General features: G+C 48.0%; 1 protein-coding gene across 2 annotated transcripts in view; it reads left to right on the top strand.

The window, feature by feature from the left end:
• PRKCB (protein kinase C beta) overlaps nt 1–27,902 on the top strand; it is a 333,238-nt gene that overhangs the window by 301,755 nt on the left and 3,581 nt on the right. The window contains exons 14-17 of one of the 2 annotated variants that reach the window (XM_047087201.1): nt 1,353–1,433; nt 1,722–1,829; nt 6,718–6,858; nt 24,798–27,710. In XM_047087201.1, the coding sequence (XP_046943157.1) occupies nt 1,353–1,433; nt 1,722–1,829; nt 6,718–6,858; nt 24,798–24,956 (489 nt within the window). In that variant the 3' untranslated portion in view covers nt 24,957–27,710. Of the gene's footprint in view, nt 1–1,352; nt 1,434–1,721; nt 1,830–6,717; nt 6,859–24,797; nt 27,711–27,902 lie in introns of those variants that run through there. The other variant, XM_047087202.1, reaches the window with a different exon arrangement.

Here is a 27,902-nt window from a genome sequence, read left to right as displayed (position 1 = left end):
TTAGGAATTTATCTTAAGGAAATAATTGGACGAATGTCCAACCATCCAGTTGCAAGGATCCATATTGTAGCATCAGAAGAAACCTGATCTTGGGAATAGACAACATAAATTTTGGTATAGCCATCCAGGGGAATGCTGTGCAGAGATAAAAACTGATTACATCGATGTGCAACTATTGCGTGGAAATTTTAAGTGAATAAAATACTTCATTAAAATTCCACATATTAAAGTGTGTGTGTGTGTGTGTGTGTGTGTGTGTGTGTGTGTGTAAAACACATACATACACACTGAATTTACTATGTATTGATAGAAAAGAATCTAGGAAGAAATAGACCACAGACCTGTCATAATTTTTCTCTTGATAAATGATTATGGGTGATACTAATTGTATTCTCTTAGCTTGTCTATATTTTTATTATTTATTTGCTTATCTATATTTTAAAATAAATAGTATAATAATAAGAATGCTATCACAGCTTTGTAACTTACAAATTTTTAGTTGTGGTAAAAAAATACAAAATTCACCATCTTAACCATTTCTAAGGCACAGTTCAGTAGTAGCAGTAGACAAGCTGAGAGAATATAATAATTAGAATCACCCATAATCATTTATCAAGAGAAAAATTATGATAGCTCTTTGGTCTATTTCTTCCTAGACTCTTTTCTATGAGTACAGCTCAGCATTCAGTTAAGTGTATTTCTGTTGTTGTATAAATGTGATTACTTTTGTAATGAGAAGCAAACACTGTTTTCCTTCTTAAAAATGCCATTCACTGTATTAAAACAAAAAAAGTAACACACTGGGGGCTCCTGGAGGGGCTCACTCAGTTAAGGGTCTGACTCTCGATTTCGGCTCAGGTCATGATCTCACGGTTGGTGAGATCGATCCCAGCATCGGGCTTTGCACTGACAGCTCAGAGCCTGCTTGGGATTCTGTCTCTCCCTCTCTCTCTCTCTGCCCCTCCCCTGCTCGCTCGCTCTCTTTTGCTCTCTCTCTCAAAAAAAATAAAATTAATGCACTGTACTAAGAGCTTTTAAAAGGCAATGTTGACAGCCACAGATGTTTTCCCCCACCTGCAGGTACTCTTGTAAATGGCATCTATCCGTCTTCCTAAGGTAAAGAAATGGCTTGAGTGGGCACTAGGCTCCTTAGTCACTCTTTTAGTGGCTCATATTTGGGACTGTAACAGCCAATTGAATCCTTCGCAGTAGGCAGATGAGAGGCAAACGGAGAGCTCTCCTTCCACCTCCCAGCCCCAAGATGCTCCACTCTTACATTAAAGAAGTGAGTGTTCAGTCTCCAGCCATGGCTACCTGCCCGCCTCCCTGATGGAATGCCTTCTCTTTTCCAGATAATTGCTTATCAGCCCTATGGGAAGTCCGTGGATTGGTGGGCATTTGGAGTCCTGCTGTATGAAATGTTAGCTGGCCAGGTAATTGAATTTTAGCTGATTGGTAAGAAAAGTCCTCCCCCAACCCCATCTGCATGGTTTCTCTAGACGAAGGTATCCCGTTGGTACCAGCTCATAGATTGGAAACGCTGTGACTTCCTTGGCCTTAGGGTTAACGTAGTCTTTTGACTGTTTTTCTTTGTCTTCTCCCTTGAAGCCCCTGGGTATGGCCTCGCTGTTGGACCCCAGGGGAAAGGGCCCAATGGTTTGGGGCAGTTGGGGAGGGGCAGGCAGGAACCCTCTCTTCCCACACTATCCTCTGCCCCACAGGCACCCTTTGAAGGGGAGGATGAGGACGAGCTCTTCCAGTCCATCATGGAACACAACGTGGCTTACCCAAAGTCCATGTCCAAGGAAGCTGTGGCCATCTGCAAAGGGGTGAGTGAGCCCCTGAAAGCTTGCGGTCAGGACCCCGCGCAAGGACAACTCACCCAGGGAGAGAGGGGGAATGGAGACTGAACTCTATCTTTCTCCCCCCTTGCTGGCCTGTGAGCCTGGCATGGACCTCCCGGAGCAAAGGGGGCTTTTTTCCAATCTGCACAAAAGTACCAGAGAGGTCTGCCTGCAACAGTATCTTGCTGCTGGCTGGGCTCCAGGCTCTAGCCCGGCACAGGGGAATGCATATTGAATGAATGAGATAGGAAACACAGAGTCTTTGCCAAAGAGCTGGGACCCATGGGAAGGTGTGCAAGAGGTCTGCAGCACCGATCTGTCAGCCTCGCCCTGCTCTGCTCTATATGTGTGTGTGGTTAATACTAACAGTGTGTAACTTTTGTCTTAAGAAAATACCATGCAGTGTTGAGTTTAAGGGATTCTCTGGATAAGCTGACCCAAATTTTGTGTCTTCAAAACCCCTGGTCTCCCCTCGCCCAACCCACGAAGGGCTGAAAAGCATACGTACACTATATCCTGCAGTGTATGCAGATTGCACCTGTGAAGAAGGCAGGGCACATGGGTGCTGGTGAAGATTGCTTTGTTATGCATCTGGCATTAAGCCAGATGTGCTTGACCTCGGTGAGTCCCTGCAGATCCTTGGTCCTCGCCTTTGGTGCCATCAGGATGATCTGCAGGGCTTTTTCAGATTGTACATAACCTCAGTCTCACCCAGAGATTGTCTGGACATCTGTAAAAGTCTGCAAAAGTCCCCAAGTGGTTTGAGAACCACTGCTTTTAAACCTATTACCCCAATGTGGGAACATTTCAGCTCTGATGGAAGTGTGAAAACGCTGTGAGAGCCGCAGAGAATATGGCTCGTGGATCCTGCCTTTATGAAGTATTCACTCTCCCACCAGGTGGAGGTACAGGTGCATTTTCAAGGTTAGGGCATGACCATGCCTTCCCAGTGGATTCCCACCTGTGTGTCTGAATAAACCAGGGCTGCCGGTCTTAGATCCTTGGGGTGTTTGCTGGTTTCCCACGGCTCGATCCAGCCCCGTGCTTCCGAGCCCCAATCAGATGCCTGGTGCTCTGCATGGATGCAGAAAAGCTGGAAAACGCAGGCACTTTGTATTAGCTGGGCCACCCTCTCCGTGTAGAGCACCTTCTCACACCACCTAGATTCTCACTCTTGGTGACTCATCTGAGCTTTGTATCTCAGCTGTATAGGTTAAGCTGCAAATATCCCTGGGGAAACCACGTGTGACTTTGTCTCAGTCCCCAACATCTTAAAGTGAATTGGGTGAAAATATTTTCTTTGAAAGTATGAGGCAAGGGGAGGGAAAACGAGGAACAGAGAATAGAGATCCAGAGGGCCGTGAGGAGCGTAAGTGAGGCTTGTAAAAAAAAGAAGGAGAAGGAGAAGAAGAGGAGGAGGAGAACACAGCATAAGGCCAGTGCAGACCCCTGTAGACATTTCATTGTGAGGGAGGAAGAGTGGGCGGAGGTCGTATATTGAGCTTTTAGTTTGTTTAGCAATTGCCACCATTTAAAGGGCAAGGGATTTCCCATGAACATTAACTTTCCAGTTTCTCTTGAGAAATCTGATCCCGCCATGCTGGTCTGTCATTCCTATAAAGCATGTGATAGCCAGCTGGATGGGAAGCCCATGTCCCCTGAAGGGCGTGCCTTCTCCAATTTGCAGAAATCCCCATCCGGCCCAGTTTCATCTGGGTTCAAATCCTGGTCCCAGCATGAGCGGCACTATGCCTGTAGGTAAATTCCTCAACCTTGTCTGTGGATTGAGGATAATGATAGTTCTCCATACAGGATTCTGTGACGATTAAATGAGTTCATACCAGCGGCTCACTTACAACAGAGCCTGGCATTCTGACCCAGAACCCATGGGCCATTATTATTATTACTGTTGCTGATGCTGGCACTACTACATTACACGCCAGGCCCCTCTTGGCATCTAAGTATGCATACGCTGCCATAGGAGTTGTTTTAATGGGGGATTTGGGAGCCCAAGACCCTCTGCACAGCTCACCCCATCCACTTCCTAGGTGTGTGGTCCTACTCTGCAGCTCTGGGCTTCTGTTTCTTTACCTCTAAAAATGGACTAACAACCCTCATTGATCATTGAGTTGTCTGAGAGCATTAAATCAGGTAACATAAGAGAAAGCCCCTTCTGTGGTATCGGCGCATAGTAGGTGCTTCATACATGCTCAAGACATTCCCCTTCACGACTCTGCCCTGCTGGGACAGCTGGGGGTTCTAAGTGGGTCATGGAGGAGAGAGGATTTTCCAGGTCAGCTGCATTCAGCTTCAGCTCCAATTAGCGGTTTCCCTGGTGGAGCAGATTTCTATTAATTTAGGACCCATAACCTTCAGGATTAACTGGGGTGACTTTCTTACTATCGGGTTGGAGGACCTTACTGAGTTGAGTGGGCTGCGTCCGGTGTGGGCTCTTTCTTCAAGGTTGAGGCTCCAAAGAAGAGAAAACACTCAAGCGAACAGCAGACACTTCCTCCCGAACCGCAGGCCCCAGGGGATGCGTCTGGGAGGTGATCAGAGATCGGAACAGTGATTAAATCCAGCTGTCTGCATGGCTGCAGGCACATCAGCTCAGAGTGCAGTAACTGGGCAGAGACTCGCATTAGTGCTGGATGATTCTGCAGTGGCTTTTCTTCGCTTGGCCATCCTTGTCCTTATGCGGAAATTGAGCTCGGCTTTTGAAAACCATTCTGTTCCCATTGAAAAGTCCTTTCTTTATATATCCATCCCATTAAAGAACCTATTTTCTGCCAGGAAAAAAAAAAATTAGTATCACGTGCTCAGAATGCCACTCCCACTTCGAAAAACTTAAAGCAGACAGAAGCCCCCACTGGCCACAGGTTCGCACAAAAGCAAGCAGAATGCATAACAGAGCAGCTAGAGCTCCGGGCAGGGCAGATCTGTTCAAAGCACGGCTCTGCTACTTAGCTGTGTGCCTCTGGGCAAATGACTACTTCTCTGGACCAGTTTCTTACTGGACAATGAGGATACTAGTTGTAAAGTGAAAATAAAGATGAAAGAGTAATGGCTAGGAAGCCTTAAGCACAGAGCCTGGGTGCACAGGAAACACTCAGTACACAGAGGCCATCATTGATAATATCACTGGTAGTGCTAATCAAGACCTCGTAGCCCTTCCTTTCCTCCTATCCTAACCCTACACAGCTGTCAGGGCTTGGCCCAACGTGCTTGCCCTCCATAAACCCTTCCTGACCAAGCCACACCACAAATATCCCTGGGAGCCCACACACGAAGAGCTTTGTTATTAAAAGCCCAAGTTCTGGAGGGGCCTGGTGGCTCAGTCAGTTGAGCATCTGACTCTTGATTTCAGCTCAGGGCATGATCTCACAGTTTGTGGGATCGAGCCCTGGGTCGGGCTGCGCACTGACAGCACGGAGCCTGCTTCGATTCTCTCTCTCCCTCCCTCCCTGTCTCTGCTCCTTCTCTACCCCCTCCACCTCAAAATAAATAAATAAATAAACTTTTAAAATAACATAAAAGCCCAAGTTCTGGAGAAGGCAGAGGTGAGATCCAAGCTCAGCTCTGTCACTTCTCACTTGTCCAAGTCCTTGCTAGTTGTTTAACCTCTTTGAGTGTCTATTCCCATTGAAATGGGAAAAATAATAAACCCACCTCACTGGGTTATTGTGGGAATCAGGTGCATGCAAATCAGGTAGAAGCTTAGAATAGAAATGCCCACTTATTTCCCCCCTGAGAATATGAGAATAGCACATATGGAGTATATGTGCTCATGTGAGTGTGTGTGTGTGTGTGTGTGAGTATGTGTGTGTATAGGGGGATAGTTTCTGATGACAAGTTATTTGGAAGCAGGAAGCAGGCTAAGCTGAGTGTCCAGCAGGGTAGGTATACATTGCTGGGTTCATCTCTTTGCCATAATCCATAAATCCTGGGCACAACCCAAGGACTCTGACATCATGGTGTCAGGTCAACTCTGGGAAGCTTTTTGGTCTTATATGTTCCATTGCTTGTTTTTCCTCTTTGAGGGTCTTCTTGTTGGTTGTTTTTTTGTTTTGTTTTGTTTTGAAATCACCAGCTCTGTCTTTGCTCTCTGTGCATTTGCTCAAATCTTGAGATCAGACATATTTTCATGCTGCTTTGGATTCATTTACAAGAGGAAGCCTGTCTGGTTTCATCTTGGAGCATCTATTCATCTTGTTATTTAGCACTGGCTCAGAGACCCAAAGATGGAGGGTTTTGATAATTAAGTAATTTAAATGGAACACCAAAGAAACCTCAGCGGAGTTTAGTGTAATGTGCGATCCAAGCAAAATGAGCTGGGTTAGCTTTTGACTATTTAATGAGCTTTTGGAAAGTAATTACTTGAAACTTGGGTCCATTTGACTAATATTTTTTCTTCTGTTTTGTCATTTTCACAAGCGCTTTACTGAGAAATGCAAATATTATCAGAATGAACGTGGCCTTTGCCTTGGTCACACTCTAGCTTTCTCGAGGTGGGAGGCGGGGCATTTGAAGATATTGAAACTGTCCTCATTAAATGCACCAGTAATTGCGTAAAACTCATTCTTAAATCAGAATGCATTGTGTGACATTTCTAACTTGAAGTTCAGGGCCACATTGAGGCTTAGGTCTGATTAACCATAAGCAGTCTTGCTTTGGGACAAGCAGCGGCAGGCACTGTTGTCAGGTCTTCCGATTATAAAGACCTCTCTGGGAAAGTATTGCTGGAATGAAAAGCAGAAGATAAAAATTGAGTCTCTTATTGTCGTTTCTTCCCTAATTCATTGGAGTCCTCATGTCTGAGTGGCTCACGTGTCCTCCGAAGTTCATTAAACTCAACCTTTCTCTTCTCTTGAAGCTGATGACCAAACACCCGGGCAAACGTCTGGGTTGTGGACCTGAAGGTGAACGTGACATCAAAGAGCATGCATTTTTCCGGTATATTGATTGGGAGAAACTTGAACGCAAAGAGATCCAGCCCCCATATAAGCCAAAAGCCGTAAGTAAACTGGTCTCTCTGACTCTTGGCTTCACATGCGTAACATAACCCTCTCCTCTCCCGAGTGTGTGCGCCCTCGGTGTTCCGAGGGCTAGACATCGATGGCTCCCTCAAATATGTTTGTAAGTGCTCCCGTTGATGCGCACAGTCACTGGGTACAAAAACGGAGATCTCCGTTCACACAGCCCAGCCTCTACAAATGCGGGAGAGATGCTAGATACGAACTTTTGCTTATTGGTTCAGTTATTATGACTGTCTTCGCTGGCAACTTTTTGGAGATGTCTCGTCAGTGAGCGGGAGTTCAGGTCCAGTTTTGGACCATGACAAAGAGTCTCATTTTGCCCTCGTTCTTTCCTTGGTTCGACTGTGTTCTTTTCTCTTCAAATTGACATTGAAAAGGCCACGTTACAGTATTTAAATTTAATTCTGAAACATACAGTGCGTCTGAGGCAGTAAATAAAGACAGCTCCACCAGCCAGCTCCCACCCGAGTGAAACAGAATAAAAGCAAAAGCTGGCCCACTCGTAGACCTCTTGGAGGCTCTGAGTGTAGGTAGCTGGGAGGCAATGTCTATAGTATAAAAAGACAAGCCTCCCATTTCCACAGTTGTGCACACACGGGAGGATTTTCCATCCCCAGAGACTCGGCTGGGCGCACTGTCACACCCAGGGAGGAGGAGTTTGCCCTGAATGAATCCAATCCAAACTACAGCTCCCCAGACAGGATATTTCTTTGTTAGACTAAGACGAGTGGAGACCCGATGACTTTATTATGAGCTCTGAAACTGCCTACCGAGGCTGAAACATGCACAAAAACACTGTCATTGTAACCGGAAATTGTAAGATCCATGACGATAACGGTAGTTATGTTGATAGCATTATTATTCATTTCGTGGCCACTTATTACGCGCCAGGCACCCTAGTAAGCGCTTCACGCGTGGCATCTGATGAAATCCTCACCACAGCCTGTTACGGAGGTGCTGTTACTCTGTGTCCTGGAAGAGAAAATGGAGAGCTTAAGTGCTCTGTCCAGGGTCACTTGGCCAGCGTGCAAGGACGTAGGGATTCAAATCTCAGACAGCCTGACTCCATCGAGGCATAGCAGAATGCCCAGGGGCAAAGGGCGTGTAGGTTTAGGAAAGCCTCGCAGGTGGGGCACCTGGGTGGCTCAATTGGTTAAGCGTCTAACTTGGGCTCAGGTCATGATCTCGCGGTTTGTGAGTTTGAGTCCTGCGTTGGGCTCTGTGCCGACAGCTCGGAGCCTGGAGCCTGCTTCGGATTCTGTGTCTCCCTCTCTCTCTGCCCCTCCCCAACTAGCACTCTCTCTTTCTCTCAAAAATATGTAAAAACATACTAAAAAAAAAATTAAACAAACAAAAAAAAGAAAGCCTCCCAGGTGACTCTCCCCATCTCCCTGGTGCTGCACCTTCCCGACCATCCCACACCATTAGCATCCCTGCTTTACAGCATCCTTGATGCATCCTGTGTCTCTCTGGACACTCCCTGAGGTTAGGAAGCTAGATTATTTAGAGACCGCCAGTTCCACCTTCCGGCCCTTCTAATTGTGGCAAACCTACGTGTTGGTGTCTAATCAGCTTCCCCGGACTGCCATCCCTCTGGCCTGTTCTGTCATCAAGAGCCTCTTTCTCTGCAGAGCACCCTTCAGACATTTGCAGATGCTGGTCTTAAATTCCCGAGCCCTGTGATTTCAGGCCAAATACCCACCCCCCCCCCCCACACACACACATGCACACCTTCCACCTGCAAGCATGTCCCAAATGACATCACCTGCAGGTGCTGATTGTCTGCCGGGTCATCAGCATCCGTCTTCAAATACAGGCACAGGATTGAGCACGTTTCTAATCGTGTCTGACCCTCAAGTGAATACAGTGGGGTCCAACAAAAATCTGTTGATTATTCTAGAGCTGGTGAACTCTGTTCCCCTGTCTGCTCCCCTGTTTCATCACCTGTGATTCAGCGATGTTAATAGTCTCTGCATCAGAGGATCGTTATGACGCGTAAAGTGCTCAGTGCATGCGGGGCATGCAGTCGGCCCTCTTGGAGAGTGGATAATGATTTTTGTTAGCGGCGTCACACATTGATTGATGTCTTGGGTGCAGGGTCTTTGAGGGATAGAACAGTGTTGAGTCCAACTGATGCTGTTTCCCAAAGATGACGTCCGTGTGTGCACTGGGCGTGACAGAGGGGCACTGCATGTCCTAGGCAGCACTTTCACTTCTAATGAACCATTTGGAAAAAGATCAAAATGGCAGCCTGGGAGAGAAGAACAGGTTCTCTGTTCAGGGAACTGGGAACTCAGAGATGGGACACAAAACTTATGGGGGTTTCATGGGCTATTCATGACGTCTCAAAATGTGGACCCTCCCCTCCACTTGGCCGGTAGAAAGATGCAAATGTCTGCATCTCTCCCAGCGTTGAACCCGGTGACATTCTGGGTAGGGTTCATTCTTTAGTTGTAGAGCAGTGGTTTTCAAAGGGTGGTCCCCAGACCAGCAGAATCATCTGGGAATTTGAGGAATGAAATGCTCGGGCCCCTCCCCAGAAACCGTGACTCAGAAACCCTGCGGGTGGGGCCTCCAGGTGAATCTGATGTGCCCCAGGCTGAGATTCTGTGCTGTGGATTTTAGTGTTAAGAGCTCATGGGGAGGGGGGGACGTGGCAAGGAGGAAAATTTCTTTAAGGGGAAGACATTGGTTCTCGCCTAGTCTGGGTGAGGGGTGGTGCCTTCTGGGAACAGGTCGCAGGCTCAGCTGCCTACAAGGCCAGGCAGGTAATGTAAATATGAGAGAGGGAGTGATTGGGGACAGAGGCAGACCGCAGGGCGGGCAAGCTATCTACAAGGCCCCACAGGCGCTCACCTCCAGCTGCCCAGTTGCAGGGTTCTGGTGACCGTTACTAATGACTGTGATCTTCTTTTTTAATTATCCATAATAACAGCTACCTTTTTCTGAGCATCTTCTACGAGCCAGGTTTGCCCTGCAGGGATACAGGCTCTGCCTTGCTCTGTCCTCACCAAGATTTTTAGGTGAGAGCTCACTAGTTTTTGATATATCAGCCACACATTGTTAAAAATTAAACCCAGTTCAGGCCGAAGTAAACACATCCGCAAGTCATACGAGGCCCAAGGACTCAGTTTAAAATTTTGGGGGGTAGTGATTACTCAAAGTCAGGTTGGCATTTAACCGGTTCCTGTTAGTACTGGTTCTTTACAACTGAGTCCATGCTGACTGGGTAAATATTTTGAAACTTCCTGCTGAGCAATAATGAATATAAAAATATCTAGCCAGCGCCTGGCTCATAGAAGATACTTAGGAAAAAGGAGCTGTTCTAACCACTGATAATATAAAAAGATTACAATAATTAATAACAGATCAATAGGATCCTCAGACTGTTCTGCGTTCGATAATGGTTTCCAACCAGCCAATGTCTTGAATTCCCTCTGGTGGGTTGAACAGTGGCTTTCAAAGTGCAGTGATTGCCCTGGACTGGATATTTCAAGATGTTCAGCCGCCAGCTCTCAGGGGAAGCAGGAACTGCCCTTGCTGCCTGAGACTGAATTAGAAATAATAACACATGCATCACCCCGTCTTCCGATTCAACCTGCACCTGTGCCTTTGGGCTGTGGATGCTGGCCTCAGAGTCCTCATCCCACTCAAGGATTTCACATTTCCCTTCCGCACACCCTCCCCGAGGCCCGTGGTAAGTGTGTGCAGAGTGCCATGTGCCTTGCGGGTTATTAAAAGGCATGCGTGTATCTGTCAGTGTTCCAGATTCATGCATAATATTAAGCAGAGAGCAACGGGAGAAAAAAAAAAAAAACATGGGGTAATAACAGAGGATCATATTCAAACATCAGTGAAGGGTGCTATTACTGGAGGTTCATTAACGTGGGTTTTGCCATCTTTTGTTATGGCAGGGAGCCGTATACGGAGCATTGTTCATAACTACTGAGATACACTAGCTTTGGCACATTCTTTCACGTACCTGAGTGGTTTTTTCAAATGTGCATCTGATTGTGTCGCTCTTGCTTAAAGCTTCCCTGATGGCTCTCTGCTGCCCCCAGAATCGTGCCTGCTGTTCCTTAGCATATGTGGCATCTAGGGATCTTCCATGGTCCGGCGTCTGCCCCCTCCACAGCTTCAGCTCCTGCCTCCAAAAACAAGCGTTTCTGAGTTTCCTTTGGTTCCTCAAACATGCGACTGCGTTCTCTTCCCTTCCCGGCTCTGTCCGTGCGTAGCCATCCACCTGGGATGCCCGCACCCTTCCCCACGCTTCGCCCACCTCTGTCCTCTGTCCCTTGTTCGTGTCTTGCTCCTTCCCCCTCATCAGATCAGGAGAACATCATCCCCTCAGGGAGGCTCTTATTGATTCTCTGCTAGTGTCCTATCAACAAACTCATCACACTTTATTGTAATTGCTTGTTCCACACGATGCCGGTCTTCTTGACTAGGACTGAAGGGTTCTGACTGTCTTTGTCAGTGTTGATTCCCGGTGCTTAGCCTAAGGTTTAGCACCTAGCCGGCACTTCATAATTTTTACTGAATAAATGAAGGAATCCACGAACGGCTGTAAGGTAAGAGGCTGCAATGCTCTGAGCAGAGGAACATAAGGGGTTCTCTAGGGATATATACTAGAGCCTGCGGTGCTTTTCTCATGTGCAGAAGGGCATCTCGAAGGAATAGGTCGTTGTGTAAGTTCCTAAAGAGCTCGATTTGGGTGCTGAGTTGTTTCGGTCATGGCATCGTGTGGTTGTGTGCGCAGGGAGAGCATGGGGAAGGGTCGGTGATGCAGCGCGTGAATCCTTGCGCTTTGGATCGAGGGCCGTGGCTCCTGCACTCTGTTGTCGCCCAGCTCAGTGTTATGGGTGCCCTGGGGTCACCTAGCAGATCTTCTTAAATGCTGCTGTGAACACACGAGTCACCTGGGTACCTGGTTACAATATGGATTCTGATTCAGCGGGTCCGGGGTAGGGCCCGAGATGCTGCGTATTTTCACATGTGCTGGGCTGCTGCCGGACCTTTCATCTGCTGAAAGGCAGATCCTGTTGTAGTTAGTATGCCGTGTAGGATGGTGAAGGCTGTGCTGCAGGGGTGTGTAAGCTCTAGTACAGAGCGTGCTGGTGAATGTGGTTCGGGCCACACGGCAGGCTGTGGTGGGTCAGTGTGTGTTGGTGGGTGGTGCTAGTTTGTGTGCTAGAAGGCGGTGTGTGTTGCTGAGTGTGTGGTGGAGCAGTGGGTTGAGAAGCAGGGTGTTCTGGTTCTGTCCTCCTGGGATGTCGCCCAGCGCCCTGGGTCATCCTCTCCGCAGGTGTTTATTGACGTTAGGTACCATTCTAGGTGCTGGAGACAGGGAAGTGAAAATAACACAATCTCCGGCTCTCGTGGAACTTCTATTTTAGAAGGAATGGGCAAACAATAGACATAGAAATCGGCAAATGGGGGCGTCTGGGTAGTTCAGTCGGTTAAGCCCCCGATTCTTAGTTTTGGCCCAGGTCATGATCTCACAGTTTGCAGGTTCAAGCCCTGTGTCAAGCTCCACGCTGACAGCATAGAGCCCACTTGGGATTCTCTGTCTCCCTCTTTCTGTGCCCCTCCCCTGCTCACTCTCTCAGTCTCTCTCTCTCTCTCTCTCTCTCTCTCTCAAAATAAACTAAAAAACATCAGCAAATATGTTAGAAGGAGATAAGCATTGTAGAGGAAATCAGAGCAGGGGTGAGGATGGTGAGAGGTGGATCAGAGAGAGGTGGCTGGAAAGCCTTGCTGGCATTTCAGCAAAGATGGGAGGAAGGTGAGGGACTGTGTGAGCCATGTGTGTATCTTGGGGGAAGAGTGGTTCGGGCGGTGGTAACAGGTGCAACGGCCCTGAGGCAAGAGCTTGCCTGGCATGTTCAAGGAAGAGCACAGAATCCAAGTGCTGAGCTGAGTGGGCGAAGGAAGGGGGAAAAGAAGATGATACTGGTGAGGCCACGGGAGGGGCAGATGGTGCAGGCACTGTAGGATCTGTGGCTTCTACTCCGGCTGAGATGGGCAGCATTTGGAGGGCCCTGGGCAGAGAAATGGCATGATACAACTTTGGGTTTTCAGAGGATCACTCTGACTGTTGTAGGTGCAGGGGTGAAATCAGGAGACTGGTTCAAGGCTCTTGCGCTCGTCCAGGTGGGAGCCAGTGGGCATTTGGACGGGACAGAGATGCCTGAGGGCCTCCAGGATGTGTTCATATCGGCACACCTAGCCCTCCCTGGTTCCTGGCACCTTGTGGATGCCCAGTGATTACCCCAGGGGCCAAGAAGGAATGGATGAAGGAGAATCCCTTCAGACTGCCTGCATAATCGCTCCTCAAGTGTAATGTGGTAGCCAGTTGTTGGTCCTGGCGAAAAGCAGGATGAAGGGATGAAATAGGTTGTCGTGAAAGCATCTGGAGTTCAGAGTGCTGGCATGCGGGGCACGGAGTAGGGCATGGCTGTTCCTCCTCTTGTCAGTGTAAATTCTATGGCAGTGTGGGAGGTCCCACGTGCTCGGGGTGGTAGCCGGGCAGTCCCCTTGGTCTGGGTGAGCAGCTCAGAATTTGGCCATGCTGCAGTAAGAGGGTGCATGGAGGCCATGGGTAAGCATGTCTGCTGGCTGAATTTGTCGTATGTGGTGCTTCGAGTCACAGTAGAAGATATGCCGATGTAGTGTGTTTAAATCAACATGCCCGATCGAGATTTTGGTGGCATTCATACGCTAGTAGGAATTGCCTTAGTGAAGTCTGGCGGTGTCCCTAATGCCCAGTGCAAAGCTTGCTGTGAAAACTGGGTAGAGGCACACGCCTTGGGCTCCATTCCCCAGCTGTCAGCAGAGATGCAGCAAACTGAGGAGGTGGGAGAAGAGTAACCAGGTCACAAAGGCACCCTGCTTCGTTACGGCCCACGGAGGCCTAACTACTAGGGTGTTTGTACAGTGACTTGCCCGCTATTGAACGTGGCTCTCTTTCGGTTCTAAAGTGTGCTCCATCTGATGGCCCATTCGTTCTGAGTGGGGCTTGAGGAGTACAGCTCGCTGAGAAGCGGACAGTAAGAGCCATTCATTCTGGGCAACCGTCTGGGACCACCCAGACGTGATCAGCATTGCTCACTCCTTCCATTCACTCCAGCCGGGGTGTCAGGCCTCACCGACTCCAACCCCTCCTCGTGTGATAGTCTGATTCCAATCATTTCCGCTTTTGTTACCTGTCCTCCTCGTCACTTGACATAAAGCCCCGTACGGTTTTCAGGCATCTGCACATCAGCAAAGCTTTGGGATATTGGAGGCTGAAAACGCAGAGCCCCTGGTCCCCATTCTACATCACGACAGCCTTTCATGTGATAGTGTTTCCCAAACACTGCATCGTTATCTGATCACATATCATGGCCTGCATCCTCCAGGAGTCTAGATGCCAAACTGCTTCGGAAAGTAAATCATGCTCCCAGGACTTGGTTTCTCGGCAATCCTGTCATCTGAAAACATTGTTTGTGTAGCCGAGGTCAAAAGCTTCAAGTACTGCTTTAATGAGCTGCAGTTCTGTTCATGTGACATTCTCCTCCGAACCTAATTGCCCTTTACAGCGTATGAGTAAGTGTCTCTGAGTGCATGTCTGAATGTGTGTTTGATGTGCTGACATTTCTGAATTGAAACCACAAAGTGTAACCTTTGTATGTTTGCTATTACAACTCCAAAAGCAAGGCTTAAGAAAGGGGGCGAACTTTCTACTTAATACGATTTATTTAAGAATAGAACCTCCCTCCCCGAGGCAGCACCAAATGCTCAGGAGAACAATACCTTTCAGAAAGCTGGGATTTAAAGTCATTCTTCTGAAACCCGTACTATTCAAATATACCGGACAAAATATTGAGTTACTGTCTGTGCCAAGCAGCGTTCTAAGTGCCTTCCAGGCACTACCTCAGTTAATTCTCTATGAGAGAGAATTATGGGTGTCATTATGGGGGTCTCTATGGGTGTCATTGTCACCGTATGACAGACGAGGGCACGCAGCCTGGAGAGGTTAGGATGTTTGCTCAAGGTCCCGCAGCTAGCAGGTGGCAGAGCGAGGCCTTGAACCACGGGCTCCACACTGCCAGTATCCTTGGAAAGATTTTCAGGAGCACTTGGAGCCCCTTTTAAGGTTTGAAATTGCACCGGTGGGAAGGAGCCAATACCACCATCCAACAGTGTCTGTTACATAATAGACAGAGACTAGATATTCTTCACAATTCAAATGATTTAAAATTTATCTTAAAATGTCGCAACAAACAAGTAACATATTCACACCTTTTACACTTCACTGGCAGGGTTTTCAAAGATGCAAATTTCACCGGCTCCTTCAGGCTTTGATTTCGAGGCTGACAAAGACCGCAGACGTTGAATGCCCTCCGAGGGCAGGGCATGGCAGCATCCGAGCTGAGGCACTCAAGACGGGCTCATTAAGGAGTAGACATCTCCCCACTCGGCTCTGTTTGTTCTTTCGGTTATCCAGAGTGTGAAGTTTACACAGATCCTCGTCAAGATATTAGGCTACATTCAGACACTGACGCACAAATAGCCAAGAGTTGTTTAGGACACAGAGGCCCGGGGTCTGTCTGTTTATCTTTCTCTCCCTCCCTCCACCCACCCGTGGAGAGCTGTGGATCAAACCAGGCTCCCTTTGGGCAGTTGGAGTTGGCAGACTCCTGGGCCAACTGAAGTTCCTAAATCACTTGCCAAGTGCATGACTCTGAGCTGTCCCCTGGTGGAGATGCCAGCCGTGTGAACTGAACTGGTAGATGGGAAGGTCACATGCTGGGGGAGAGCACAAAGCTCTTAGGATGTGTCTGGCAATAACTTCTGGAAAGTAACAGAAGTCCAGAACTGGAGGAGCCCTTCGACGTGGGTATAGATACCATCATTCTAGAGAGGAACGAGCAGAGGCCAGAAGATTTGCTTCGGTGACTTACACAGGAAATAGAACGGAACCAGGCCAAGAAGATGGGCCCTCCAGTTAATGGATGCAGGACTTTATTAATACTGTTTACAACCGTAACGATAAAATGGGCCAGGCATGTTCTGTGAAATTATTCAGTTTTACTAGAAAGCAGAGCCTTCGGTCTACTCACAACCACCCTGTGAAATACTACTGTTATTACCTTCCGTGTGTAGGTAAGGAGGTAGGCTCAGAGAGGTTAAGTAACTTGCCCATGGCCACACAGCTAGTAAGTCCAAATGAGTGCCAGTTTAATTTCGTGAGTTCGAGCCCATGTCAAGCTCTGTGCTGAAAATACGGAGTCTGCTTGAGACCCTCTCTCTGTCTCTCTTTTTCTCTCTCTCTGCCCCTCCCCCACCCTCTCAAAATAAATAAATAAACATTAAAGAAAAACCCCTTCCCTCAAACCTGGGATCGCTCCTTCCCACTAGTAGGACCGCTGCCCCTGTCTGCTCATACACACAACCTTTGAAAGAACTGCTAATTCTTGTTACCTCCAAGATCGTATTTCATTACAATCCATTCTTTTTCTAGTTTGGTGCATCGGCTTCTGCCTCCACCTCTCTGTTTTGACATTTCTCCTGGGGAGTTGTCAGTGACCTCAGAACAATCTTCTCTCAGAGACTCGTCTTCTCATTCTTGACCTCATTATATTATTCGATATTCTGATCTCTCCTTTAAAAAAAAAAATCCTAAAATATGTGAAATATGCAAAGCAGCATCAAAACTATACAGTGAGACTGTCTCCTCCGCCCGCCGTTGACCCTCAGCTAGGTGCCTTGGTTCTCCTTCCCGGAGCCACTCACAGTGGCCCAGTTCTGGGCCAGCCTTCTAGAGAGGCTGAGTACAAGCGCAGGACTACCCCACATCACACAGGAGGATGCCAGCACGCGTCTTCAATTCCCGTGCCTCACTTTGTTACCTTCTGTCTCGCAGATTGTGTTTTGTCAGCATCTCGAGATCTACTTCATTTTCAATAGCTTCCTAGTTTCGCATACGCATGAGTGCCTCTGTAGGGTAAATTCAGAGTCCCCTCCTCCACTCTTTTTAAGCCCCTCTTCTTTCTCATTTATATGGCCCTGAGCTCACTGATTGTCCAGAAATACTGACTCCATGAAGGCTCTGAGGCCATGATGTCAAGACATGCATGACCCAGAAAGGGAAAGAAGAACTTTCATTTCTTGTTTATTTACATGTGCAGTTTCTTAAAAACAACCACCCTTCACCACTGAAGAACAACAACTTCTTGGTATGTAAATCTGCATTAAAATGTCTTTCCAAGCCCAGGCGCCTGGGTGGCTCATTCAGTTGAGCGTCCAACTTGGTTCAGGTCATGCTTCCCATTCTGTGTCTCCCTCTCTTTGCCCCTCCCCCACTCTCACTCTTTCTCTGTCTCTCTCAAAAATAAATAAACATTAAAAAATTAAAAAAATGTCTTTTCGAGGCAGCAAGGCTTGGGTTGGTGGGGGGGAGGGAGTGGAAATGTGTCCCTTTTGCCCCCCGGGCCCACATCTGCCCCTCACTTCTAACTGGGAGCCCCATTTAGGGCCTGATGTCACCTTGCACCCTCCCATATCCCACTAGCCTCAGGTGGAAAAGATACCCGTTTGTCTCTTAAACGTCTGTACTTGCAACAGCAATATCCCAGGACAGGCTGAGTCATGGCAGGGCCTGCAGGACCCCTCTGTAGCCAGAGCACGGCCACTGCCAGTAGACTAGCTCACTGCACTCCATGGAAGCTACCAGCTACCATGTCACATGTCTTCTGTGCATTTTATCAAGTCCTCCTCACCCCACACGATAAGGTAGGTTAATTCGACATAACAAAAAGTTGGCTTAGGGAAGTCAGCTCACCTGCTTAAGGAATCGGTACCCGAGTCGGCATTTAAGTTCCCACCATTCGTAAGACAGTAAAATGTAGTAGGAAGCCTGTGGTCTTTGGAATCGAACAGACCCAACCCTGGATCTTGGTTCCCCTCCTTGACGCTGTATGGCCCTGACCAAGTCGTTAACTTTCCAAATTATCTGTTCGGTGGAGATAACCCTTTTCCTGCCTGTCTCACAGACCCGTGAGAATCGAAGTTATAAAAACATAGGCAAATAAATGGGGTAACTTTATTTGAAGCCAGCGACATGGGTGAAGAATAGATAAGAAAAATATGACACTCTGTTCACACGGGAAAATGTTTAGAGTGTTTCATCTTGTTTCTTAAAAGCAGGGTAAATAATAAAGGACTGATTCTATATTTTGTATCTTTATACAAAGTCTCCATCCATCTGTTTGTCCGGCCAGGACAGCAGACTAAAATGTTAAGGTCATGAAGGTATGGAGAGGGTGAAATAACAAAGGGTTTTGTTGTTTCTTTTTCTTGTGCTTTTGAATGACTTGTTTGTTTCGGCAAGAAATGTACAAGGCTGATGGAAGAGTCTGGATTGTTGCCTGATCTGGGATCAAATCATAGGTACTTAAGCCTTGCTGTACAGCAGAGACATCATGGAACCATTGGATTAAATGAGATACTGCTTATGAAGTACTTAAACAGTATCGGGCTTATATGTACTTAATAGGCACTGCTACTCATCCGTCTGACAACATTGAGTGCCTGCTGTGTGCCAGAACCTGTCCTGAGTCCTGGGAAGGCCATGGTGTGACTTCAGCTCTTGTGGGGCTTACAGTCTAGATGGGAATATAATTCATCAGCAGAGAAGCAAAGAAATAAACATGTAATAGAGATTGGGCTATTTGGGTATTTTTATTTCCTGTGCGAAAGTGATGCCCTGAGGGAGAATTAACAGGAAGGGAGAATTGGAGGTCCTACTTTGTCCGGAGATGATCCCGAACAGCTCCTCTGAGGCGATGGCATTTAGACCAAAATCTGGAGGAAAAGAAAGCATTGCATCTTATTTTTAGATAAAACAAAACACCAAACTTGCTACCCAGTGCAAAAGCCCCTTCTCTTGCTGACTTCCTTCTAAATAGACACAAGAGATCAAACACCCCGATTGTAAGGAATCTTCACTATTTGCAGACAAAGGAGCTTTAATCTTTCTTTTCTTTCTATGCTGTATTTTGTCTGACTCTGCTGGGGAGAGAAACCTTGGTACACAAACGACTTAAAAATGATCCAACGTGTTTACAGCTCTGTGCTTAACTGACTGCTTCTCACTGGGTGGGGCCCTCCTGTGTTGTCCTGCTGCGAAGAACTGTCTGTAAGGCATGAAAAGGACCCAGAATTTCATTGAATTTGCACATTAAAAAAAAAAGAATACTCTTTTGTCTTTTTGCCCAGGCTGTATGGCTTACGTATATTTTCAACGTGACCTTGTAGTTTGGGTTCCTGCTGTCTTGATAGAGGCCGGGTTCCCCTGGTGTCTTTCTTTCTGGTCGCACTCAGCTTAGATGTCACCTCCTCCAGAAAGTCTTCCTGGCCCTTCTTAGGTGCCTCACTTCTGTGCTCAATGGCCCCAGTTGTCACATGGTGCCATGTGGTGGCCTGTGTGTGTGTCTGTCTCCTGCTAGACCACAAGCTCCGTGATGACAAGGATAGGGATCCTCTTGTGTGCCATCATATCTCCAGTGCTTTAGCACACCTCCAGCAGAAGAAGCACCAAGGCCTCAAAATGGCAATAGCTCCCTCATTTAAATGAGCTTTTGTGGGTTTTTTTCTTATTAAAAAAAAAATCTGTCATTTAAATTTTCAAACACACAAGCAGAAGAGATAAAGGAGAAAAGTAAGCAGTCTGTAACTTGCTGGTCTTTATATGCACATAGACAATATACAATATCTGTAAGCACACACATTTGTGTGTATAATTTATAGAATGGGAACATATTGTATGCAGCTAGTAATTATATGTAACTATGCCATTTAATATTCTTCTACATCTCCTTTTAATTTTTAAAAGTGTGTTGCATTATAATACATCAAATAGATGTATCATTACTTATTTAACTTCTTTTCCCTATTGGTGGATAGTTTGATGTCAACTTTCTTCCCCCCCCCCCACCCCCCCACCAGTTGTCTGATGAACATCTTATATCTTGGTGGGATAAACCCAGGCATATAGAGGAGGGGTCCAGGGAAAGTCTCCTGGAGGAAGTGACATCTGTCTGGAGAGGAAAAAGATGTGTAGGAAATGCCCTGGTTTGGGGGGGGGGGTTGGAGGCAGGTGTTCTGCGCCCCCCCCCCCCCCCCCCCAGGTAGAGGAGACAGCTCATTGCAAAGGCTGGGCAGTGACAGAGTGCATGAGTGTTCTGGGAACCCCGGGGACCGAGTACAGCTGGAGGGCGTGTTGGGGTGGGGGAATGGGCACTGAGAGGCTAGTGACCCGGTGACCAGGGCCTTGTGAGCCATGCTGAGGAGTGTAGGCCCTGGGCAAGGGGGAGCCACTGCAGAGAAATGACATATCCAGGTTGGCATCTGAAAGATCCCTCTTGCTGCTATGACTAAGCCAACTCCACTTTCGACAGCCAGACCCGGAGCTGTTATTAACACAATGAAACAGAAATTAGAAAGAAGAGAAGGGGTGGGGGGCGAAGAGCTCACATGTAGCAGCTCACAGAGAAGCTTTTCAAACTGTCTAGGTTCTCAGATTCAGAGGCACAATTGAACAACAAGTCAAAATCCTTATTGCTCTCCTCTCCCACCCTGGAAAGAGGCGCCTTGTGATTTAAATAACCATGTTGGCTTGGGTCCCCGGCACGGTTCCGGGAGCTCCGGTGGTGCCCTGGCCACAAGGGAGGTGGGTTTTCTTTCAGTCGCTAAGTGAGGCTGAAGTACCCAGCCAGGGCAGCCAGAGAAACAGGTGTGGTCCACGCTGCGCGTGTCACTGGATCACAGCCGCAGAGCAGCACGTTCTCCAAGGACACAGCAGGCTCAGAGCCCTCCAGGCTGTGCCTCCCCAGGGCTGACGTCTCCATTTAGGGAGCGCTCCTGAAGCTAATGGGCAGTGACAGCTCCATTTGAAAAACACGGAAACACTTAGGGAGGCTGTGATCTGCCAGCTCCGTAAGCTGCTTATTAGCAGGAAAATCACGCTCCCGCTGTATTGTGCCCCCTTGGTTAACCCCTGTTTTTCCATGTCCCCTCTGCTATCTCACTTAAAGATTTCATTGTTCTCTGAGGGGGGGGGGGGGAGTGGCGGGGAGTGCAGGGAAGGGGGAGGCTCGGAGCCTCCCGGAAGCTGTTTCTCTGTGTCCTATCACAGCCTCTGGGGAGGCCCCGGCAAAGCAGCAGCCCTTCTGGCGTGCATGGGAAACTGATGGCTTTTAAAGAAAAACGGCCCCCGAAGATTCTGTGTCTCAGCTCACGTGCTTCCTATGCTGGCTGGTTTGGGTCCCAGCACCCAGGCCAAAGAGGAAGCCTCGCAGGTCTGCCTTACTCCCAACCACCGGTCCCTGCCACGCTCTGCCCCCCAGCTCCATGCACCGTCTCTCTGCTCCAGATGATGACACCCAGTTTCTAACCCTCCCTAGTGCCTCTGCTGTCAGTCTAGCTGCTGCCCCCTTTTCTGTCCCCACACCACAGATGAGGGGACTCCTACAACCCTCGACATCCCCACTGGACTCTCAGACTTATCAAACAGGAAACCAAGTGCCCCGTTGCCCCCCGAAGGCTCTCTACCCCTTCCCCCATTCACCGTGGAGCCCAAGTGCAAAGCTGTAGGGTCCGACAAGTCCTCTCGTCCTGAAATGCCGGTCTGACCCATCAGCAAATCTTGCACCCCTTCCCCCACTCCAGATGCACCTTTCCCTCTATCCCAGAGGTACCTCCTTCTGAGGCACTATCCTGTCTCATCTGGTTGGCATCCCTGCTCCTTGCCCGTCCATCAACTTTGTACGCGGCACCAATGATCCCACAGAAATATGAGCAGAGCCTGTGGGCTGATCGGAATCCTGCAGTGGCTTCTTACCGAGCTGAGATGGAAATCCTCTACCTCCGGGTCACTGCTCTGGCCACACTGGCCTCACTGCTGTTGGGTGACTCTGCCGAGCGAGCACCTGTCTCCAGGCCTTTGCACATGCACTTTCCTCCACCTAGAATGCTTTTCCTCCAGACGTTCACATGTCCTTACTTCACTGAGGGCTTGCTTCAAAGCTCATCTCCTCAGAGCTGACCACTTTTTCGAAAATGGTGTTCTCTTTGCTCTTTATCACTGACCTGACTTTATTTTTCTTAATACCACTTACCTCTGACTGACATTAAGATACCTCTATTTACATTTACAGTTCCCCTTCTATTTATGTGTTTATTGCCTTCCTTCCCCAGTAGGACGTAGGTTCCCATGAGGCATAGATTCTGTATAATTTACTATTAGCACAGGGTCTGGCATATAGTAGGAACTCAGTAAATATCTCTTGAGTGAAAACAAATGCATAAGCAATGCAAGAACGTGAGCAATAATCCTGACCACACTGCGCTGAGGGTCCATCCTTCTTTGGGCAAAAGTCTCCCCCCTCCCACACTGGCCAGCATAGCATATCCCAAGTCCTGATTGCATGGCTGGGCATTGGTGGTGGGGGGGGGGGTCACTTCTTGTTTTCTGAGACCGGAGGCAAAGATATCAACAGGGCTCAAAGAATTTAGCTTGGAATAACAAATCAGTTTGTTATAATGCTTATAGCTAGGGTGCATTGACACTTCCTCAGTGCCCAGGAGCAGTCGCACGCATGATGTCCTGATCTCCTCCGCACACCCTGTAAGAGTCTGCAGGCTATGGCCTCGTGGGTGCCTTCTGCCCAGACGGGAACAAAGCAGGAAGCTGAGGCCATCTGAGAGCTGAGTCCCATGCACACACCCCCCCATATCTCTGCTTCCCTTGACTGTAGGGCTTGAAGGAGCAAAGGGGAAATATGCACTCCTTGACTTTCTCAAGTTTCCTTCCCTCTGCCAGCGACTCAGGCTCAGTGTCAGCTCTCCATTTTCTCATCTGTCTCTTCCTAATTGCCAAGTGGGGTGGCCTGTTCTCTGCAACTTTTCCTGCTTGACCTCTTGGAGATAGCTACGACAACGCCCTTCTCCCTGGATTCCCTCAGTCCCCCGCTTGCCTGACAGTGCTCCCTTCTGGTTCTCCTCTTCCCGCTCTCAGTTTTAGGGGCAATTTTCTCCCTGGCACATGGAATCAGATCCCCACCTCCCAGGGTGGTTATGTGAAGCAAAGAGGTGATGTATGTGAAACCCTTAGCAGTGCGGGTTGCCTGGAAACTGCTCAGTGGGTTTTATTACTATTATTATTATCTTTTTCCCACTTTCCATGTTCTGTACTTTGTTTTTTGTTTTTTTTTTTCTAAGACTGCTCTCCTTAGCTCCAGAATCTGTACTTCTAACCCCCTTGGGTCATCTCTTGGAACCTCCCTGGTCCCTCAAAGTCATCGTGTTCAGGGACATCTAGGTGGCTCAGTAAGTTAAGCATATGACTTCGGCTCCGGTCATGATCTCACAGTTCGTGGGTTCGGGCCCTGCGTCGGGCTGTGTGCTGACAGCTCTGAGCCTGGAGCCTGCTTCCCATTCTGTGTCTCCCTCTCTCTCTGCCCCTCCCCCGCTCGCTCTCTCTCTCAAAAATAAATATTAAAAAAAAAAGTCATCATGTCCAAACGGAAGTAGCTGTCCTTCCGAATTTTCCCATTTTCTCTGCCTCTGGGATTGCTATAACCACATTCTCACTGTCATTCAAACCAGAGACCTCATCATCCCCATCCCTGACTCCTCCTCCCTCCCCCACCCCCCTGCCCCACTTAGTCACGTACTCATCAACCGACAAACCATTCGTGTAAAATGGAGCCAGGAGCTTAGGCTCCGACGTCAGAGGGGCCTGTCTCACGTTGCAGCTCTGCTATTCATTGACTGTGTGACCTTGAACAAGTTACGTAATCTCCCTGGCCCCAGTTTCCTCATCTGTCCAGTAGGGATGATGCCCACTTCGTAGGGTCATTGGGAAGATTTAATAAGGTAACGCAAGGAGAGCATTCTAGGGTGCCTGGCATTTAGCAAATGTGTAATGAATATTAGCCATCATGACTGCTAGTGCTTCTGCTGTGTTGTCAGGTTGTGGTCGCCTCCTGTAGACACTGTGTTCGAAATACCAGAACTTCGTGCCAATGTTTGGGTGGGAATCAGTCGCACACATACATACACACACGTTACAACTCTGATTCAGCCCGAGGACCCCAGGATGGGTGAGAAATGATCATGCTTTTCTCTCTCGATCCCAACTGCCCCACCAAGCACTGCTGTGTGTTTCATTCCACACCTTCCATTCCCATTTGGAGAGAGAATGGCTGAGCTTGCCTGCTGGCATCTTGCACTTAAGCGTCAGTGACCCACCCAGCTCACCAAGGCCTCGTGGTTGGCTGGCAATTGCAGAAACCAAACCCAGGTCTTGGGATCTGTCTTCATGGACTAGAGTTTGTAAATTCCTGTATCTCTGGAGCTGGAAACATACATTGTTCCTGACTGGCAGCCAGAGGACAGCCCTTTGAGGGATCCACTGCTAAATACTGGGATCTCCCAGGTGACGTATAACTGGCTCATGACTTAGCATCTGGTGCCACATGAAACATCACAGGTACCTTAATCCCATCTCTTTCAACAGGTGGGCCTGGCTGATGCCTTGCGGGGGTGGGGGGGGAACATGCCACATATCACCAGCCCCACCATCTCATGCCTTTGCCATGCAGCTCCTGACTGCCCAGGGGACACCCAGGGGTGGCTCACAAGCCCTAGAAACTGAAAGTCGGGAGCCCAAGGTCATGTACCAAAGGTCATGAGAATTTTGCATTTTCTGTTGCTCTCATTTCTGGTCATCGAAACCACCTCTCTGAGGCGGCGAAAGGGAAGGGATCCGAGAAAACCACAGCCCAGTTTTGTTTGGTTCTGTTTTGTTCGGGGTTTTGTTTTCGTTTTTGTTTTTCCACCTACCACAAGTTCTTTTCTTCCCCTCTCATAGTGTGGGCGAAATGCTGAAAACTTCGACCGGTTTTTCACCCGCCATCCACCCGTCCTAACACCTCCTGACCAGGAAGTCATCAGGAATATTGACCAATCAGAATTCGAAGGATTTTCCTTTGTTAACTCTGAATTTTTAAAACCTGAAGTCAAGAGCTAAGTAGATGTGTAGACCTCCGTCCTTCATTTCTGTCATTCAAGCTCAACGGCTATCGTGGTGACATCTTTTTTTCGTTGCAACGTTGCATCCATGTTTTATTTGCTGACGAGACTAGAGTGACCATGTTTCAGAACCCAAATGTCCTCAGGTCGTTTGGAGCATCTCTGTGAGATGGGATTATGCAGATGGCATGGCGAAAATGTTGCCGCATAATTAGCACATTCGCAAAGTCCTCTTACAATCCACGTTCGCCAATGTGTCAGCTCAGTAGATCCAGTGGGGACAGAAAATGCCTGCTTTCTCTCCCTTTTTTCCAGCGCTCCCATTTCACACGTTTTTCCAACTCCAAGCATCCAGTCTAGATTATTCCCACCAAGCGAGTCGATGATCGGACGCTAGCAGTATTCTCTCCCTTCCTGCCGGACCCAGAGCTTGGCGTGTATCCAAGTATATGGTGGCTTTCACTTAGAGGGAAGCCCTCCATTCTGCCCGGTTTGGAGGCACCGTGAGCCGCATGCTAAAAATAAAATTTTATTTGTTATTTTTTTTAGACTCAAAGTTAAGACGATTATCTCGGCCCTTTTAAAATGCCGAGAGTGTGCTTTTAGACAGTCTCAATCTAAAAGTACCTCAAGGGGTCAGTCAAAAGGCAGCCAGCTCGGGCACCACCTCCAATGCTGTGATTTCTGATCCTCTGCATCCCTGATCACCTTCATCCTCAAACTACTTGCAAAGGGCATTTGCACCACTCCCTGAAAAGACATGGTCACTCTAGCAAGGTCCCAGAGGACCGTGGTTTTACATTACATTTCAAATTTTATTTGCTTTGGGGTTTTATTTCTGTTGTTGTTCAAACGCAAAAAGAAAAAAAAAACCACTTTGTTACACATGCTTTGAAATTTGTGTCCCAGTGTTATTAACCACAATGACCTGCTTTGATTTGTCGAGAAGGCGGCTCTGGAGCCTGGCAGACCCATGCCTGGGTGGAAGGGATTCGCCTAGGTTTGTGGCTGTTTTGGGAAACTAAATAAGCACTCTGAGAAAGACACCATTTCCTGAAACATAGACAGTCGTATTCTTCACTTTGATGTTGTTTTGCAAGATGTTTGTGGAAATGTCCATTTGTATCTGGATATCTGTTCTGTGCCATTTTTTTTCTAGCATCGAGATACAATAAAAAAAAAAAAAAGAAGAAATGCTATTTCAAGAAAACGGCTCTTTGAAAAACGTGGACCCAAACTACAAAGCAGGGCTCCTCAGGCTTTAGGACAGAAAGGAACTAAACCCAGATTTTAACCTCAGCCCCAGGGTTCAGCTGGTCAGAGAGGCCAGGGCTGGGGACCATTCAGGGACTTCTGGTGGCCTGTAGTGGGATGGGATGAGCTGGCTGAGGCTTCCAACGATATCGGAGCTCAAAGCCAGAGTCAAGTTTAGGGGCCAGCTAGGAGCATGGCTGGAGATCTTGATTTTCTTATCAAAATCACCACTCCTCCCAGCTTGGACTAAATATTCTTTCTTGCAAGCAGCTTTGTGAGCCCCCAGAAGCCAAGGAAAGCCCTCGGGTGGGAGAAATCCTGTTTCTGCCTGAGTGGACGAGGACAGCAGGGTGTTTCCCATCCTTGCCTACTGCCTCCTTCTATTCTCAGGCAGCCCTACAGAGAATTCCTATCACAAGTCGAGTGATTTCCAGAAGCACCAGGGCTTCTAAGAGACCATCAGGAGAACTTTAAAAACTTGACTAATGCCGTTGAAGTAAGACTTCTCATCTTTAAGAAAAGCGTGCTTTGGATTTGCACAGGCAGAGAGGCCCCTGGCTCGCTCCTGTCTGCCCTCCGCGTCTCCTTGCTGCAGGACCTCATGTGTGGCAAACTTGAAGTCTCAGCTGATGAGCTCAGGAAGTTAGAGAAGGAGGGAAATTGGGGCGGAAGCCTCCACCCCCATTTTATTGTGGGGGAAACTGGCATCTGGAGAGAGGGAGTGACTTGCCCAAGGTCAGTCAGCTGGGGTGCAAACCCAGGTTTCCTGATTCGGTGCAAGACTCTTTCCACTCTATAGCTGGCGTCTCTGAGCCATGCCCACCAACAGGCAAGTTATTTGAGGTCCTTCGTCTGGCTGTTGGGTCACCAGGTCTTTCCTTGGACATGCTGTCAGGAAGATAAAAACCATACAGAAGCATTGGGCCACTGACAGATTATTTGAGACAACTTTAGAGAACAATGTAAGATAGGTAGATAGGTAGCTATAGATAGATGATAGATGAGATAGATAGATAGATAGATAGATAGATAGATAGATAGATAAGATGATAGATAGAAAAAATATATTGTATATACACACCGCACTCTACATTTTCCAAATTGCTGCCATTATTTTTTCAAAATAGTTTAATAGTTTGCAGAAAGAGGTACTCAAGCCAAAGTCTTTGTTCCCCTAACACACCTTGCTGAGGGCTGGTCAACAAAGGCCTCTGTGGAAGTGAGGGATCCTTGGTCAGAGTTCCTGCAGTTTCCTTTTCTATCAATGTTTTAAGTACAAGGAAGACCAAGAAACAGAGCTTTCAGCATATGTAATCTCCGGGCAACGCTTTGCAAATTTATTCAGGAAGAAAGATTTTTCCACATCATTGTGCCATCGTCCATGTATTCCACTCTCCGTTCATCTGGGAAGCATTCGTTGAGCACCAGCTGAGTGTCAGGCTCTCTGCTGGGTGTCAGCAGCACAGTAGGGAGCCCTACAGATGCCACTGCCGCTAAATAAGTGATTGAAAGCATGATGTGATCTAGAGATAACCAGTCTCTGAGTTAGTCGGTGGAGCCTTCTTACAAGAAAGAAAAAGTCATCAGAAGTCTTCAGGGCCCGTCTTTCTCTCTGCAGACCATAGTTTGAGGCTGAAGGAGGAAATGCAGCAATGCTCTCTTGACCCGGATTTCTGGGGCATTCCTCGAG

Source organism: Lynx rufus, unplaced genomic scaffold, assembly GCF_022079265.1.
Source record: "Lynx rufus isolate CCGP_SWC_20201006 ecotype Redwood Valley unplaced genomic scaffold, mLynRuf1.p SCAF_23, whole genome shotgun sequence".
NCBI lineage: Eukaryota > Metazoa > Chordata > Mammalia > Carnivora > Felidae > Lynx > Lynx rufus.
This window is presented reverse-complemented; position numbering and strand designations above follow the sequence as displayed.